The sequence below is a fragment of the Talpa europaea genome (assembly GCF_964194135.1).
Source record: "Talpa europaea genome assembly, chromosome: 9".
NCBI classification, from domain to species: domain Eukaryota; kingdom Metazoa; phylum Chordata; class Mammalia; order Eulipotyphla; family Talpidae; genus Talpa; species Talpa europaea.
Window position 1 is genome coordinate 115,083,997 of NC_140076.1, and position 17,751 is coordinate 115,101,747.

The following is a 17,751-nucleotide window of genomic DNA, read 5'->3' on the forward strand; positions in this document are numbered from 1 at the left end:
GCTGTTAGGGTTTTACAGTGAGCACTTGGTTTGGGCTCCCCCAGAGGGTTTCTTTGGTAACTTGATTTAAATAGTCTATAAAGAGACTTTTGTTTGATAATGAGTCCATGCCGGGGGCTGACCCCTAGATGGGTTATAGCATTCCTTGGCTTGACCTTGGATGATAATTCGTCATGAAGCAATGAATTGAGGTTTTGAGTAGAGATGAGATTTGCTTTAGTGAATAGTCAATGCATCAGGGGAGGGGAAGGAGGCGCATATAGTGCTAAAAATTAACCTACAACTCACTGTCACTTCTAACCAGCTATTCTAGAGGCTAACAAACACTTGATTTAGAAAGGATTTCACCAGAACCCAGCTACAGTATGCTACCATTGAGGCTTATCCCTAGCCTTAGAAATGACTCATTTAATGAATAAGAAAGATTTTTTTTCATACCATAAAGAGAAACATCTTCAGGAAATAAGCAGTTTTCCCTTTCTGTGTTGTCTTAAACAGAGGAACTAGTCTGTTTTCCATCTTTCTTCCCTGGTCTTGGGTAAAAGAGTTCAGATCATCTTATTAATGATACATGGTATAGAGTCGTCAAATACTTGTTAGAAAAATGAAGAGAAAGAGTTCTACTGGAAGCAATATAGAATAGTGGCTAAGAGTTTGGGCCTTTGATGGCTTGAATTTGAAAATGATTTTTAACACCATTCTAAGTCTTTTTGGGGATCCATAAACTGGGGGGAGGGAAATAACAGTACTTGCCTCAAAGATTTTGGGAGACTATGCTTGTGGTACCTGGTACTTAACAACTCTCGCACAAATCAACCCTTACCATTGTCCATTGTCAGTATCACCATCCGATGGTATGTTCTGTTTTCTTTATGATATCCAGGACATGTTTTTTAGTCCACTGATGACCTTGGATCTCTCCCTGATCTCAGAAGGGTTTGTTTTTCCTTCTCATTAAAATCTTGAGAAAATTATTTAGGACCCATCGAACCAACAACTATACTGTGACCAGTTAAGAGTGAGTGATCCTTTTCTCTTAAGCTATTGCTTAACCAGGGTTTCAGAAACAGTGTTGACCAGCCAAAGACCTACAGCAAAGCTAAATTTTATGTCAGCTAGCCATTTAGAACAAGAATGCTGACTCCGATGCATTTACCATTCAGTAGAATTGGGTCCTGTCTTCTTTCTATCATTTTTCCCTAGAGAAGCTCTTTATAGTTCCACCCTATTCTCTCAAACTGTTAGATTTGACTTATTTTTATCATATCAGCATATTGAAGGCTTCTGCCTATTCCATCCTGCTGTTCTAATCTGTTAGCTTATAATGCTGTTCATTGACTGTTTTACTACATTAATGTGCTAGTAGATAGCAAGGCAAGGATCCTGTTCTTTAGGTTAGATTAAAACCCAAAAAATGGAGACTAGTTGCTGACTTTACATGTAATTTGTACAATGGTTAAAATGTGTATCATTATAAATTTTTTTCTTATTATGCCCCTTCATCATAGTTTTGGTGGAAGAAAATAAAAAGTAGAAAAGTAGCCCAAAACAATGGAAGGATCTCTAAATATCAGAAAGGAAGAATTGTTTTTCATTGATGTCCTTTGAGTGAACTGTAGCTCCTTTTTAAAACTCGACTTCCAAAAACTGTGTTTTTGCCTTTCTTTTCCTATTCCTTAATTAAGCCTACCAGAATGTTCGTATTTGGTAGAAAATGTTTGAATCCTTCTTAAGTAGACAGTAGTTTTCTGTTTTGCTCAGTCATTACCTATTGTTACTATGGGACAGTATACTTTTGTCTCTTGCTAGTCTCCAGGAAAATTTAATAAGGAAAAAGAAACCCAAAAGTACGTTATGTAACTTAGTCATTTTTCCAACATATAAATACTACCATGTAGCATAAACCAGTTATGCAATTAGAAGTCTCTCAGATTCTTTTTTTCCCCTACTCTGGTTACTACCCTGAAATCTCAACATAATGTATATATATAGTGTAGGCTACTGTCAGCCAAGCAAAGAACCGTGAGGGAAATAGTTCAGAATTAAGGACAACATGAAATCCAGGAAGACCGAGAGACCCTGCTTCTTCAAGGAGAACGATCTCAGCTGATGCCTACAGATTTCTTTTTACGAGGAAATAGATAAATCTATCAGAACACTGACCTGAACCAGTGTTGGGTCCGAAGGGCTCAAAAGCAAGCAGAGTAGTCTACTACAGTACTCTTGGTTCAGGTCTTGACCACATCCAGAGATAGCTCAGAGTGACGCCAGGAACTTTAAATACCAGTACCTGGTCTCGAGGAACAAAGTGGATTTTTTAATGGGAAACTGAGTCAAGAGTCAAGATCCAGATGAAGAGACTCAGGAAAGGAGCACATGAGAAGGGCCCAAGCTGAATGCAGCAAATCGTCTGGGATCGTCCCCATATCAGTTTCGTGTGTATATGGTTACTTGAGTATCTCAGATTTGCTTAAAAGTACCCAGATAACTAAACCAGAAACTGAGTAGTTTTAGGATAAAAAGAGAATGACTGCAAGGGCAGGATATGAAACATTGTGCTTCTAAGAAAAGTGACAGAGATCCCGGAGGAATGCCAGGCCGATTGAGATACATAGGAAGTTGTGTGTATTTACTTGGTAATCACTTGTACCCTGACATTTCTTCATATTATAGTAGAAACTAGAGGAACATTTGAACAGAATTCTAAATAGACTCTATTCACTGACTGCTCCACGGAAAAGCACAACAGTGACTGCACAGTGTAAATCTATAGAAGAGACGTTTCTTCCTATTTCGCCTTAAGGATGATAGTGGTGAAATGTTAACCCAGAAAAGTAGCAGTAGGAATCCTGCTCAGGCTTTCTTCTGAGGCTCCCTGTTGTATCGCAGCCCCTCTGCAGTGTGAAGAGAAGAGTTTTCAGGGCCTCCCTGGTGGCGCAAGGGGTTAAGTCTCTTCACTATGAAGCTGTCAGCAGTCACTGCAGCACAAGTTCGATCCCTGGCCAGGGAGCTACCCACATGGCACAGCAGACCTCTCCTGTCTCCCCACTGCTCCCCTCAGCAGTGTGTTTCAGTGGATCCACCTGTTCTGTTCCCCACTCTGTCTCTAGTGAATCCTCTCACCCCCTGCACCTCTGGCCTGCACCCCAGTTCTTGTATGCATAAATCTTTAAAAAAAAAAAAGAGCTTTTAGACATTTGACCTGTTTATTTTGAAGTACTGAAATGAGAACATGTGTGAAACCACCTTGTAATTTGTGAAGGACCACACAGATGTTAGTTCCTTCAGAGCCCACTGCCCTCTGAGGTTCTTGCCAGTCTCTCTCTAATTTCCAACCTCTGACAGTCTCTCCAACAAAACCCAGCATGAGCTGATTCTTCAGGGCCTTTTGCACATGCCCCTCCTTTATGGTGTCTTCTTGATTCCTCAGCAACCAGATGTGTTTTTCTTCACCATGTGTCCCCTGCCCCTCTTTGCCCTGATTTCCAGTTTTGTTTTTTGTATGCATGTGTGCATATATGTTTCAGGAACACACATGTGCTCATATATGTTTCAGGAACACACGTGCCAAATGATGCAATAAATAAACAAGGGTTATTGGAAAATAGGGTTAAAAACAATCACTTAAAATGTATAGAGCAAAAAAAAAGAAGAAAAGAATCTATATAACTTGGCAGTCAGTGCCCTAATGAAAATAACAATTCTAACAAAAATACTAGCACAGTTAAGTCTTACCTTGCATCTGCACCTAGAAATATACTCAGTCTTTGGGGCTCATGTTTTCCTTTTCTAGATTGAAGGTCTTGCAAACATTTGCTTCTCCTGGAGACTAGTTTTGTCAAAATTTTAAAATATGATATGGGACTGTCATATTGGTGGTTATTTTCTTTTGTTTTTCCACGCAGAGAAATATCTTTGCATACTTGTCATCTGCACATGCCTTTCCCCATGTAGCTTAGCATTTGTGAAAAGTACAGCAGTTCGTAAGTTAAAGAAAAACAGCTACTCCCTACAGGAAACACTTCTGTAGGATTTTCATTCCTTCTTTCTCTCTTCCTCTTTAAAGAAGAGACTTGTCCCTGGTCACTTCTAAACAGTACCATGCTAGGAAAAGTATATATTAACCAACATGCCTCTGTGCTAAATTGATACCAATCCAATTATTATAGTTGCCGATCGCAGAGAGCTGAGGTACATTAAGGAAACCCATTGGCAATACAACAGGCAGTAGAATAGGTAGAATAGGCAGTAGAATAGGCAGCAGAATAGGTTTCAGCCCCTCACCCCATCATCCAAGACCTCAATGAGGACAGAAATTTCTCCACCTCATCTCTGCATCCCGCCAGTGCCGGTGTAGCACCTTATGCTTAAAGAGGACTCAGAAAGTGTTTGTTGACTTGAATTAAGTTGTCCTGCTGCATGATAAACACACATCACATCTATACTCTATGGAAGTGAGGGTTGGCAAAACGTAAAATATGATTTCTTCAAGCTTCTTTTGCTGTAAGTTCCTGCCCTCTTCAATCTAAGTTTACAACTGTTCTGTGCTCTTATCTCTATGCCATGTTGAGACACTGTTACAGCTGACGATTCCTGGAGATTGCATCACCCCCTCCTCCTATGTAACTCTCCACCAACCTCTCCCCCTCTCACTGGTCAGTCACTAACGCTGGTAGATTTGCAGTCAGCTGGTCGTTCCTGTTCAGTGTTACAGCGACTGAAGTGGTAGAAATAGTACATGTTTCTGGTTTCAGCGAGGAAATTGTAGCCTTTCCTATGAGACCCTGGGCCATCTCATCAGTGGGAATTTATTTCCCTACTTAAATCTTACTTGGGCGAAAGGCATTTCATTTTCTATAGTTGAACTAGTTGCCAAGCCCACGGCCTGACCCTTTGCACACTGCCCTAGTAGTAATCTGAGTTGTGAACCAGATGTGTCACTGCCAGTCAGTAATTATTAGATCTGAGATATCATGCGACGTCACCCAAGTGAAGGGGGTAAATACAGCTCCCTCTCTCCCCAGAATGTCAAGAGGCTGCTGCAGAACCCCAAAGTGACGGAGCTGGATGCCGCCCGGCTGGTGCTGCTTTATGCTCTGCACTACGAGCGGCACAGCAGCAACAGCCTGTCAGGACTGATGATGGAACTCAGGAATAAAGGGGTTTCCGAGAAGTACCGGAAGGTAATGATTTCATATATTCCACCGAACAGGAACCAGCTCCGTTAATACATTCTCAGCTCAGATGTGTGATGTCACACTCTCTTGTGTCACAGAAATCTATAATTCTGCCCCCTCATGTCTTCGTTTCCTTAACAAAGTTATTTTCTAATGAAATGAGCTTCCTGATCCCCAAGCAGTAAGAGGTTCTTACTCCTTTCTTCAAAGCTCGTGTCTGCAGTTGTTGAATATGGTGGCAAACGGGTCAGAGGAAGCGACCTCTTCAGCCCCAAAGACGCCGTGTCTATTACCAAGCAGTTCCTCAAAGGACTCAAGGTAGGTCAGCTCCCTGCTGCCCTCGGTGAGAAGCCGCTGAGCTGAGTGGAAAGGACACTCCCCAGGCCCGCGCCACCGCAGGCCTCTCCCCTAGACAGTCAGTGGGAGCCCTCAGGAAGCTCCGCCAGATCCTACCCATCCCTCTCAGGGAATACCTGGAGATATTTCTAGGACATACCCAGGAGTAAAGAGACAGTTCTGTTCGTCGTAGCTATTTTGCTCCATTTGTTTGTAATTTAAGATTTCTTAGGTAGTTTTTCTTTGAGAGAAATAACAGTAAAGCAGAAAATTGTAGAACTTTAAAAAGTACTAATCTATTCTCTTAAATAGTCAAAAATTAGTTTTAATTTTTAATTTAGATCTTTTTAGTTTCCTGAAAAATGTTCCATTTTCTTGAGTGTTTCCAGCCTCCTCTTCTGTGAGGTCCTTCCTTTTATTTGCGCCATCTACCCTGCATCATTCTCACAAAACGATGAGAATCAGCAAAGAAACGTAAAGGATTTAAGCAATTCCATTTTTGAAATTCTTTCATAATACCTAGCTTTAAATTACAGTGTTTTTTATGAGATTGGAACATTTCTAGTGGGCGAAAACAATTTTTTAATTACTTAATTAAAATTCTCCTAAAATTCTATCTAATTTCATGAGATCTCTACTTAATGTTTTTTTCTGATAAGACTATCATTAACTGTTATGTTGCAAGTTTCCCCAAAATGATATAAGACCATTTTCTCCTGTCTTAGGGAGTAGAAAATGTGTATACACAGCATCAGCCTTTCCTGCATGAGACCCTGGACCATCTCATCAAAGGCAAGCTTAGGGAAAACCTGTACCCGTATCTAGGCCCCAGCACACTCAGAGACAGGTAAGATAACAAAGATATTAATAATAAAACCCAGAAACAGTGAAAAATTGGAAATTGACAGTAATGAAAGGGCCTGCAACTAAGATTCTATCCTGCTTCTTCCCCTGTTGTTTCAGTTACAAGATTCTTTTGGTTTTATGTGTATTGAAATTAGATGAAAATTCACCTGTAATCCTGAAGCATTATTTCTTTTGGAATAAAGAAACATGTATTTTGGAGCACCCCAGATTCTTAGATTTTTCTCCTTTTTTTCTCAGATCAGTTTATGCCATTTAGGGTTCAGTTCCATGGCATCTGCATTTGGAGTTTCAAATATTGAAGCCAAAAATAGATCTGCTTGACTGCCATCCAGAGCAGGTTGTTACTATTTTGGAGAAAGGCTGGACTTTGCCAAATGTGGCCAGCATACAAACTGAGACCTAATTAACAAAGGCCATTTGTTACACAGGAGAAAAGATAGTTTTCTTTTCGGGTATTAATTGGAAGAAGCAATTAGTTGTCATTTTAATACAGTGGTTTGTTAGTTTTAATAAAATCAAAAAATTATCCAAAACAACTTACTTTGGCCCAATCTGAAATTTTTACTATACTCAAATTCTACCTAGTTATAAATGATATTCTTATATTTTTTATGGGTACTGCTTGTTATAAAGAGTCTAGTATGTGTAACTGAAGTCTATTGTTAGGTTTATATAAGAATTGTTTCTGTTGGTATAACTTCTATCATTCCAGCTAATCATAATCTAAGAGCCCTAGAAGAATAATGTTTCATAAATATAATGAAATTATATTTCTGAAAAGAGAATTAAATTTCTGAAAAGAGAAAAATATTTTCAGACACATAGATGATTCTTTTATATGATAAAAGTACATTTTTCACTTTGTTCCTGTAAAAAGGACTCAATAATTTTGTAACAGAACAAAAATATCTTTTTAAAAAATCCATTAACAGAACATCTAGGGTTAAATTCAGAGAGTATACTTATTCAGATAAAATGTTTAAGGACTTTGACATCAGAAGTATAAGGTAAGTAGGAAGAATGAAAACCAACCCAATCCTGAGACACTTTTTGAAAAATAGTGTAACTATTAATAGCCTTGTAATTAATATGAAAAAGTGGGAAAATGAAATTTCTTGTGAATTTCATATAAAAGTTACTGAACAAGAAGTTAGCTACTTACTGCTATAGAAAAAAACAGAGACTACTAGAAAAGTATGTTGTGTATGATTAGTTCATGACAGCAAACCTTTCTAATTGGGTGATTCATTTCCAAACAAATCTCAAAATGATTCTATTCCAACAAAGTGGACGTTCATTTGCTATCAGGTTCTGTTAGCATTCATCACTAGCACCCAAATACATACATAGTTAATAAATGAATTGCTCCATCCTTCCATAACAAATATTTATTGAGTACCTTAAATATGTTAATATCTGCTAAAGATGCTGGGAACATAGAAGTGACAGGAAAGACAAGGTCCCTGCCCTCAAGGAACTACCATGGAGACAGACAGTAAATTAATAAACAAAGAATATAATCTGATGAGATAAGTGCTATTCAGGAAGCAAGCAGAATATAAGCTACAAAGTAACTTTGTAGGGGTGGGGAGGTCTACTTTAGATGGACAGAAACTGAGGGGTTATACTTAAGATTTTTTTAAAGATTTATTTTATTTATTTATGCATACAAAAACTGGGGTATAGGCCAGAGCTGTGGGAGAGGGGAACAGGGGAGAGGATTTACCAGAGACAGAGTGGGGAGACAGGCAGATGTACTGAAATACACTGCTGAGGGGGGCAGTGGGTGAGACAGGAGAGGTCTGCTGTACCATGTGGGTCAGCTCCCTGACCAGGGATGGAACTCAGGCCACAGTGGCTGGCGATAGCTTGATGGCAGTAAGACTTAACCTCTGAGCCACCAGGGAGGCCCCCAGTACTTTAGATTTTGAACTACATGAAAGAGTCCAGGGCTTCCCTGGTGGCACAGCGGTTGAGTGCTGGGTTGCGAAGCTGCCCACGGCCTCTGCGGCGCCAGTTCCATCCCCAGCTGCTCCCCGGCCACCGGAGGAAGGTCCCACATGGCGCGCAGACCTCTTCTGCCGCCCGCTGCTCCCCTCAGCAGTGTACTTTGGTCCTTCTGCCTGCTCTGCTCCCCGCTCTGGCTCTGGTGAATTTTCTCACCCTCCCGCGCTTCTGACTGTACCCAGTGCATGTATAAACAAACAAACAAACGAATAAATAAATAAATAAAACATGCCTCTATAAAAAAAAAAAAAGAAAGAGTCCATCAGACAATGATTAGGAGGAAAAGTATCACAACCAGATGGAAGCAGAGCAAAGACCTTAAAGAAAGACAGAAAATGACAATATCAGGGAATAGAAAGAAGTCGCAGGCATTTGATTCTTAGGGAGAAAAGAAGATCTAAGAAGTTGAAAAGATAAGCAGGGGCTGGACCGCGTAGTATCATAGGCCCTGGTGAAGATGTTATTTAAATGCCAGAGGAAGCCATTGGAGAACTTTCAGCATGTAAGTGACATGAACTGAATTACACATTAAAAGATCACCTTGTGAGGAGAATGATTATTGAGACTTAGAAGGCAGCTACAGTAGTCTAGGTGACAAGAAATGAAAGTGTTTTGGATCAGGAAGATGGATGAGAAGGTAGAATCAGTGCCCTGTGCAGGGAAACAGATTGATGGGATACAGCATGGAGAGAAATGAAGAATAACTCAGGTTTGGGGGGAAATCAACAGCTCTGTTGTTAAGTTGGAGCTGCCCATTAGATAACCAAGTGGAAATGTCAGACAGTAAATTGAAAGTCAGGATTTTGATGATATTTCCATGTGATTTCATTCATGTGAAAGGTAAAGAAACAAAAACAAGTTCTTGGACTATAAGAACAAAACAGTAGTTACCAGAAGGGAAAAAGGATTTGGGTAAATTGGTAAAAGGAGCTAATTGTGTGGTGAATTATGAAAAACAGACTTTTGGTAGCAATCATAATATAGTATTTACAAATACTGATCAGTAAATATTGAAGTATTATAATTTTATAAGTCATTATTACTTCAGTAAAACTTAAAAAGATTTTGGTAATATTTATTCTTTAAAGATTTATTTATTTATGCATACAAGAACTGGGGTGTATGCCAGAGGTGCGGGGGTGGGAGAGAACTCACCAGAGATGGAGTGGGGAGCAGAACAGGTGGATCTACTGAAATACACTGCTGAGGGGAGCAGCAGGGAGACAGGAGAGATCTGCTGCATCGTGTGGGTGAGCTCCCTGGTCGGGGATGGAACTCAGGCTCTAGTGGCAGGCGCTAGTTTGTTAGCTGTGACACTTAACCCCTGCACCTCCAGGGAGGCCCCTTTGGCAATATTTAAAAGATGGAACTAGAAAAGATCACTTAAGTTGAAAGTATAGAAAGAGAAAAGGAAAACCCAGGAGACAGGATGAGAAGCCAACAGTGGAAGCTGAGGAAGAAATGGAAAGGTAGGAGTAGATATCATGCATTGTAATGAAAAAGTTATCGTGATGGATGTTGGTGGTTGTAGAAGAGAGAACAGATCTGTGTGGGTGAGGAGGCCAGGATGTTGGATGAGTCATCCACATTAATGTTGAAGTCACTAAAAATCTTGAAAGAAGCTGGAATGAAAAGGAGGACAATAAACCAGAGCTCAAGTCTTCAGGGAATAAGAGAGTGACCAGGAAAGGAGGTCAGGAGAAAACAGTGCGACTGTATGGCAATCTTCTAAAATAGTACAAACTTTGAAGGAAGAAGGCAGAGAACAGGTGATAAGACTACAGTGTAGGGCCCAGAAGACGCCTGACTCAAACCACCACTGGCCCTGCTCACCACAAGGAAGTCTGCACAGCCTGGGTTCCCAGTGCGGGAATGGGTTACAAAGATCTGGTATGTGCGCGATGGAATACTACTCGGTGATAAAAAAGCTGAAGCCTTGCTGTTTGCAACAGCGTGGATGAAACTAGAGGGGATTATGCTGAACAAAACAAGTAGGAGGAGAAAGACAAATACCTGATGGTTTCACTCATGTGGAATATAAAGCAAAATGTGGAATAGACAGAAAACTAAACCAAAACAAACCCTAGAAATCCAGGGCAGAATTGACACTACCAGAGGGGGAGGGGGAGAAAATGGAACTATCTGGTTGTACATTTCAGAATTAGTCAATTTTCAAAAAGGAACTACTTTTTCTCATCCTCATGAATTTAGTAGAATCCTGCTGCTGCAGCTTAGGTCTATTTCTATGAAAGCAGCAGTCCTTTTCCATTGGCCTTTTATCCTACAATAAATGCTCATAGGATTTTAACCATCTGGAAATATGTTCAGAAATTTGAATTTTAGCCCTAAGTATAATGGTCCACAAAATAGATAAAATGTTATCTTATATAAGTTTATGTTTTTCCACTTAACTTTTCCCTATGTAGAAGTAGTAATTTCCAGAAATACTATCCGAGAAATGTTTTGGTCTTTTTTCCTAATATAATAAGATGTAAATTAGTTGGGTTCTCACGGTATCCTTGTATCTCTATACGGCATGAATTGGCTGCTGTTTCTAATGTTTGCTGTCTGCATTAATTAATGCTTTGGTTGCTATGGTGAATTACAGAGCATACAGAGGAAATGTGCACAAAGAATTGAACTTGTGTATTCCACTTGACTTCAACCAACCATGAAAAAGACTTGCTATGTATTTTACTGTTTTCCTCTTCAGAACATCTACTTTTTTAAAAAAATTTATTTTTTTTGCATAGAAGAACTGGGGTGTAGGCCAGAGGTGCGGGGAGTAAGAGGATTCACCATACACAGAGTGGGGAACAAAACAGGCAGGTCTACTGAAGTCCACTGCTGAGGGGAGCAGCGGGGAGACAGGAGAGGTCTGCTGCGCCACGTGGGTCAGCTTCTTGGCCAGGGATCAAACTCAGGCCTTGGTGGTGATAGCGCTGAGATTTAACCCCTAGGCCACCAGGGAGGCCCCCAGCACATCTACTTTAATATTTGACTGTGGAAAAGCATAAAAAGGGAAAATGTCAGGGACGTTCTTTTAAATTTTTTTCCCCATCACTGTTTCTCCTAAGTCAGCCTGAGTGAGTGGGAGGCGCAGGACGACGTTTATCAGTGTTTTCATAACCAGCGTGACACAGTCAGCTTTGCGAGGCACACAGTTGAATCAGGCTCTTCGAGCCGACCCAGCCTTGTGTCTGGGTTTCATCCTGACATTAATGTAACCTACACCCACAGTTTACCATCTGTGCCATTTTCTTCCCTCTCCATAAGACAAAAATACTCTGGCACCCTGAAATTACCAGACTAGAGGGTAGCATTCCGTGGCAATGACAGAAACCTGCTGGAGTTTATTCCTTCCCAGACCTGGCCGTTCTTTTCCTTAGGAGACAGTCTCTTGAGAAAGATGCTATCAGAGGGCGGCTGTGGAGAAACAGCATTATTTTCCTCATTAGTCTGCTCAGCTGCTTTTAAAATTGATTTATCACGTCAGGAACGCAAAACAAAAGTGTGTCTCTCTGGTTCTGGGCCCGTCACTGTCTACCCCTGCAAGGGAGAAACTTCCCTTTCTTCTTCTTAGTGACGTAATTTGTGCAGTTCGTGAGTATTTACTCAAGATAAACAGTGTGATACGTCTCAGGCTGGAGTTGCTGCTCACCACAGCGTATTGCATGTGGTTCCTACTGTAACAAAAATGCTTGATTCCCAAGAATGTAAGTTTATGTTGGTTTTGACTTTACTATTTCTGAACACTGTGAGTTGTTGTTTTTTTTTTTTTTTTCTGTTTTCCACTTACGCTGACCCTAGATAGTTAAAAAAATGGGCCAAACTATTGGTGGAGTATTGTCTCCTTGATGACACATTCTTAAAACGTTGGATTTTCTTCCCCATAAAACTCATCCTTTGCATCCCTTAGTAATATTAAACCAGTTGTGACTGCACTTGAGAAGCCATTTTTATTTGAGATCGTTGGTACTTCTAGAACCAATGTATTAGAAAGAATTGAAAATTCATATCCTTAGACATTTACTGCTAAAAAGAAATTTATTGTAGATCCATGTGGGTATTATTGTGATAATAGTTACAGGGATGCCTGTCAGTTTTTTAAATTGCAGCCAACTGTGGCTTATTTGATCTTTTCTCATGAATTATATTCCTAAAGAAACTAACAAGAAGTGAACTTGGGTTTTAGCTGCTCCTATTCCCCTTCCTGCTCTGTAGAAATATTAGGAGAATGTAAGAGTAGAAATGTTATACAACATGTCAGTTGGGAAAAAAGAAGAGAACCACTATTTTACCTGAATAGTCAGACCCTGAATAATCAAATGTTCATCATACTTAATAGAAAAATACCTACTCTCATAATCATGCAGCTCTTCCTAAGCAAATGGCTTAGCAAGAAACTTGATGTGTAGAAAAAGTTCAGTGATTCATGGACAGCGTTGTTGCTTTCTTACGACTATATAAGGAGCCTCCTTCCCTGGAGTCTAAAGCCAGGTTAATGTCAGATAAATCATTTAGCCTTAAGGCTCAGCTCTCCTTCTCCATGTTAGAGAGGAAATCACACCAGTCACAGATAAGTGTCAGTACAGAGTCATCGCTTGTGCCCTGCCCTGGGTCTTCGGGGATACTCAGCCCATCTTTTATGTGCCCCTAATCATCTCCCCTTGTCTAGTTCTCCATAACAGTTTTGAATATTTTCCATTCTCTTCAAGTCACCAAGCTCACTCCAGCCCACACCAGTGTCTCCCACTTCACAGAGAAAAAGAACTGAGTCTGCCAGACTTGAAATCCTTTAATGTCTATCCCTGCTACATATAGACTTATGTACATACACCTACCTTTATATCCCTCCATTCTAAAGGAAATACACCCTTTTTTCCTATTTAGGACTAATATCTCTGCAGTACTGTTGTTTTAGATTCCTACCATCTCTTCAATAGTTAGTCACTGATAAAAGGTGGAGGCTAAGGATAAAGGAAGAGTTCACGATAACATGAGTCTTCTAGTTTTGGTGACTGGGTATAGTGGTTTGAGAAAAAAGAAGGCAAGATTGACTTATTGAAAATAAGATGAAAACATATTTTATCTTCTGAAACCTTTCCCTGTTAATTATTTGCACACTCACTCATATTTAAAATATGTTTGTTTGTAAATATATATGCTCAAACAGATAATATTGCTGAAAGGAGATATGAGAAACTTGCTATAGTGTTTGCCTGTAGAGAGAAATTGGGGTCCAAGACTACTGGGTGAGAGGTAGTTTTTTTTCAGTGTGCCTTTTTGTATTTTGTACCATGTACAAATACATCTAGTCAAACACCTTATATTTTAGTTTTTTAGATGGTTGTGAAATATATAACAGTACATAGACTGTGTTGATAAAAACACTGTGCTGATAAATTACTCCAGGTGAGTAGTCTTGAATGAAGCTTATTTTGTCTTAAAAAGTAAAATTTAGTGTTTCAAAGGCATGATTTTAGTCTCAAGTTCACATAAAAATGTCATTGTCACCTCTCCCTAATTGCACAATAATCCTGTCTTCATCATCAGGAGCCTTCATTGGGTTTCTCAGCAACTCAGAGATTATCTGAACATTTTTAAGTAGCCACAGTAGCTAATTCTGTTTCTTGAAGTCCCACATGAACAAATTCTCTCTCAGTTAATTCCTGCAAGGTATTTTAAGAAGCGACAGAAAGTGACACAGAAAGGAAATGTTAGGGGGTTTTTTGATGGTTTATACATGAGCTTATATGTCCCTTGACTAAATACCTTGATCTGTTGCACTTTTGTTCTGTGACCCTCAAAATGGATGTCCCTGCTTGAGGCCATTTAAGTGATAACCAGGAAGTAGTTTAACAACATTACTGGCTTATTAAAACTAAGTAATTTTGTCTTCTTTGAAGGCATGAAAAAAGAAAACCATGGGAAACTTGAACAGTTTTGAAAAGTGATATGATCTCCTTTCTGTTGCTATCTGCAGAAGGAGCAGGTAGGAGGGCCACTCGCCTTTGTTATGAAGCCATTTTGACACAGATGGAAACACAGTAAACCTGCAGCACTCCTCAGGGAGGCTGGACGCCCAGCCAGCGGGTGTGTCAGCTTGTCCATTGTCAAAACTACACCATGGAGTTTTGTTTGTTTCCATGGCTTCTTTTTATTGGTTTATCAAAGGATTAGGAGACAAAGATACTCTAAGACAAGGTGGAGATCCTAGAAGCAGCATCAATTTATGTGTCCTATTCTTTTTGTACACTTAAAATACTAAGTGTGTCTAGTTCCCAAGTCTGAGGACATCCAAATATGCCAGTACTTTCCAAAATACTTGGACAGAGACCATTGGAATGACACTGTAACTCAGTCTTTGACAAAGGGCTCATCCTTGAAGGAGATTGGTCCTACAGGCATCAATTACTGCTGTATTGATACCATGTCACAGTGAAGCATACTGCAGCCTCTTGCATCTAAAAGAATATTTCCACATTTGGTTCCAGCAAGCACACTATTGTGCTATTCTCAAATCCACAGCACAGAAATTATAAGACATCCGCTCATAAACAGAAAGCAAATCACTATTCAGCATTTCCTGCTCTGTTTCCTGCCAATTTCAGATAATTAAAACTTTTTTAAACCTTTTATTCTATCCTGCTTTATTTCTGCTTCCTCCACCAAAAAAGAAAGATTTATAAATTAACACTGTGTATATAACTGTAACAACAGCTTTTGTCCTCTTCCCCTTCCCCTGTGGACATTCACTGTCTTCATTGCCACAGGCCTCAGGATATCGTCGTGTTCATGATTGGAGGAGCCACTTACGAAGAAGCACTAACAGTCTATAACCTGAACCGCACCACTCCTGGAGTGAGGATTGTCCTTGGAGGAACCACGGTGCACAACACGAGAAGGTAAGGGCACCAGCCAGGCCTGCAGTTCTGTCCTTTTCCCAGGGAGTCAAGCTTACACTCCTTCTATGTGGGCAAAGTGTGGTCTGCGTGGACCAGAGAGCTGTGGGCTAAGGCATTAACACATGGAATACGTGGCATGAGGGATGTAGACTCTTTTAAGTTCATAAATCACTTAATTAGGTCAAAAACTTGGACAGTAAGAACCAGTCTGCACTGTTAACGATTTATGGTCCCTGTGTCCCAAGAAGGAGAAACCACGGATGAGCGCTTGGGAAATACCAACACGTGATGGTGGTGACGTCTATACATTGTTTCTGTTAGATTGATTAGCTACATTCGTTAAGTCAAATACTTAAATACTAAATGTAAGAAAAATATAAAGGTGAATAATATAAATGTATAAAGGTAGTGTACAATAAAGTGAAAGGCTGATTGAATGCCTTAACTGTGGAAGGCCTTGAATTCCAGGCTGAGGAATTTCCACTTTCTTGTGTAGAAAATAGAGAATCATCTGAAATTTTTAAGCAGTGAATTTGGGAAGGGGTCATTACATTTTAGGAAGACTAATTTGGAATTTAAGTCTAGGAAAGACAGAAGGAGACGAGAAAACCATTGCGTGCTAGTTGGACATAATGACTGAAGATCCTGAGAGACCTGAGCTGAGCCCTGGATGTGCAGGGACCTAACATTTTTATGTATATACTTGTGCTTACTATGGCTCCTTTTAAGGGTTTGCTGAAGATGGTGGTGACTGGGGTGATTACTGCGAGGGAATGTATTATTATTTGGCTTTTTAATGTAACATTTCCCTTTATAATGGAAGTAATATATACATAATATATACGTTCTCTTATTTGTTTTAATTCAGAAAAGCGAAAGAGAGAAAAAGCTCCCATAATCTAACCACTCTCATATTTTGACCTTTCAGATTTTTCCTAAGCCTGTGTAAACTTGCATGTGGTTTGTGGGCAGAAATGGATCTCAAGCGTACTTTTCGTTTTGTAATATGCATTTTGTAGTCTATGATAGAAATATCTTCCAGTGTTAGATTATATAATTACTCATTTAAAAATATTAATCGAAGGGTAGGAGTGCCTAGATTTGAATCCTGCCTTTCCTTCTTGACTGTTTTTGGGAGTTTAGGCGAATTACTTAGCCTCATCAGTTTCCAAAGCTCACAGGTCACATTTCTTTTGTGAAATGCCAGTTCTTATTCTTTGCCCATTTTGCAACTGGGTTGTTCGGTTTTTTCTAGTAGTTTTTAAGAATTCTGTCTCTAAGGATATTGCGAATGTTGTGTAAAGTTTTATTGTTGTGTATGTGTATTTTTAACTTTATAATTTAAAGCTAACAGTGATTTCTGTCTTTGGTGTTGTGTTTAGAAAGTTGTTTCCTAGCCACAATTGTAGATAAATGTTAACCTCTGTTTCTTCCATTATTTGTAAGGCTTCTATTTAGTTTTATCATTATAATCTATCAACATTTTATTTTGGTGCAAACTGCGCAGTAGAATTTTCTTTTATAATTTCTACAGAAATACTACATCTATAGGTGTAATATTATGTATGGAGAGTGTACAAATGATAAACAGCTCAATGAAATATCACAAAGTGAATACATCAATACAACCACCACCCAGATGAGGTAATAGGACATTCCCATCGTCTCTGGAAGCCTCCCTTAGAACTTGTGATAATTATTAGACTGCTTGTCATAACTCCCCGCAAACAAATAACTGTTATGACTTCTGTCATCATAGATTCATTGTAAGTGTTCTTAAGAGATACTATGCTCCCATTCCCTCCCCTTCTGTGAAATTTTTTCAGATCACTAGTCCATTCAGTAAGTTTCTTTTTAAGCTGTTTCTAATCTATATTTAATATGTCCATTCCGTTTTTAATTTCAAAGATTACATTTTTATGCCTGTAAATTTTACTTCTTTTTCACATCTGCCTGATATTTTTGTTAGTCTTCTTTCTTCATATTGTCAAAATCTTCATTTTTCTTTAACCACATTAATGCTGTAATCTGAAGTACCGCTTATCTAATTCTGCTGTTGCGTCTGCTGGGATAGTAGCTCATGAGAAATCATGTCTGCATATGTTCTGTAGTTTGGGATTATGAGTTATCTTAAACAGGGTTTTATCTGTGGGACTCACGAGGGCCTAAGTTGAAGAGAATTAACAGTTTGCAACTATTTTTTTATGCTAATTTTTATAGTAAAGGGTCCCTCAACCAGTCAGAGTCATACAAATTTATTTTTAAGTTTCCTTGTTCTCTCCCTATGCAGACAGAAGATATTTGGTTTTTTAGTCTTTCAATGAAAGCCTCTACCTTATGAGACTCTCAGTTCTAATTCCCTTTCTTGCTGAGAGGAATTAGAGACCTAGTCCTGTCTCCTGATCCATACTTATGAGTATCAGAACGTACTGCTAGGAGTCACAGTACCAGTCTGT

The 17,751-nt window shown here is 39.3% G+C and overlaps 1 protein-coding gene across 1 annotated transcript in view; it reads left to right on the top strand.

The window, feature by feature from the left end:
• Window positions 1-17,751, top strand: part of VPS45 (vacuolar protein sorting 45 homolog) — a gene marked incomplete at its 5' end in the record, with an annotated part of 53,300 nt that overhangs the window by 19,279 nt on the left and 16,270 nt on the right. The window contains 4 exons of the mRNA XM_084243791.1: window positions 5,025-5,183; window positions 5,388-5,495; window positions 6,239-6,360; window positions 15,164-15,295. Coding sequence (XP_084099917.1) covers window positions 5,025-5,183; window positions 5,388-5,495; window positions 6,239-6,360; window positions 15,164-15,295 — 521 coding nt within the window. The remainder of the gene's footprint in view (window positions 1-5,024; window positions 5,184-5,387; window positions 5,496-6,238; window positions 6,361-15,163; window positions 15,296-17,751) is intronic.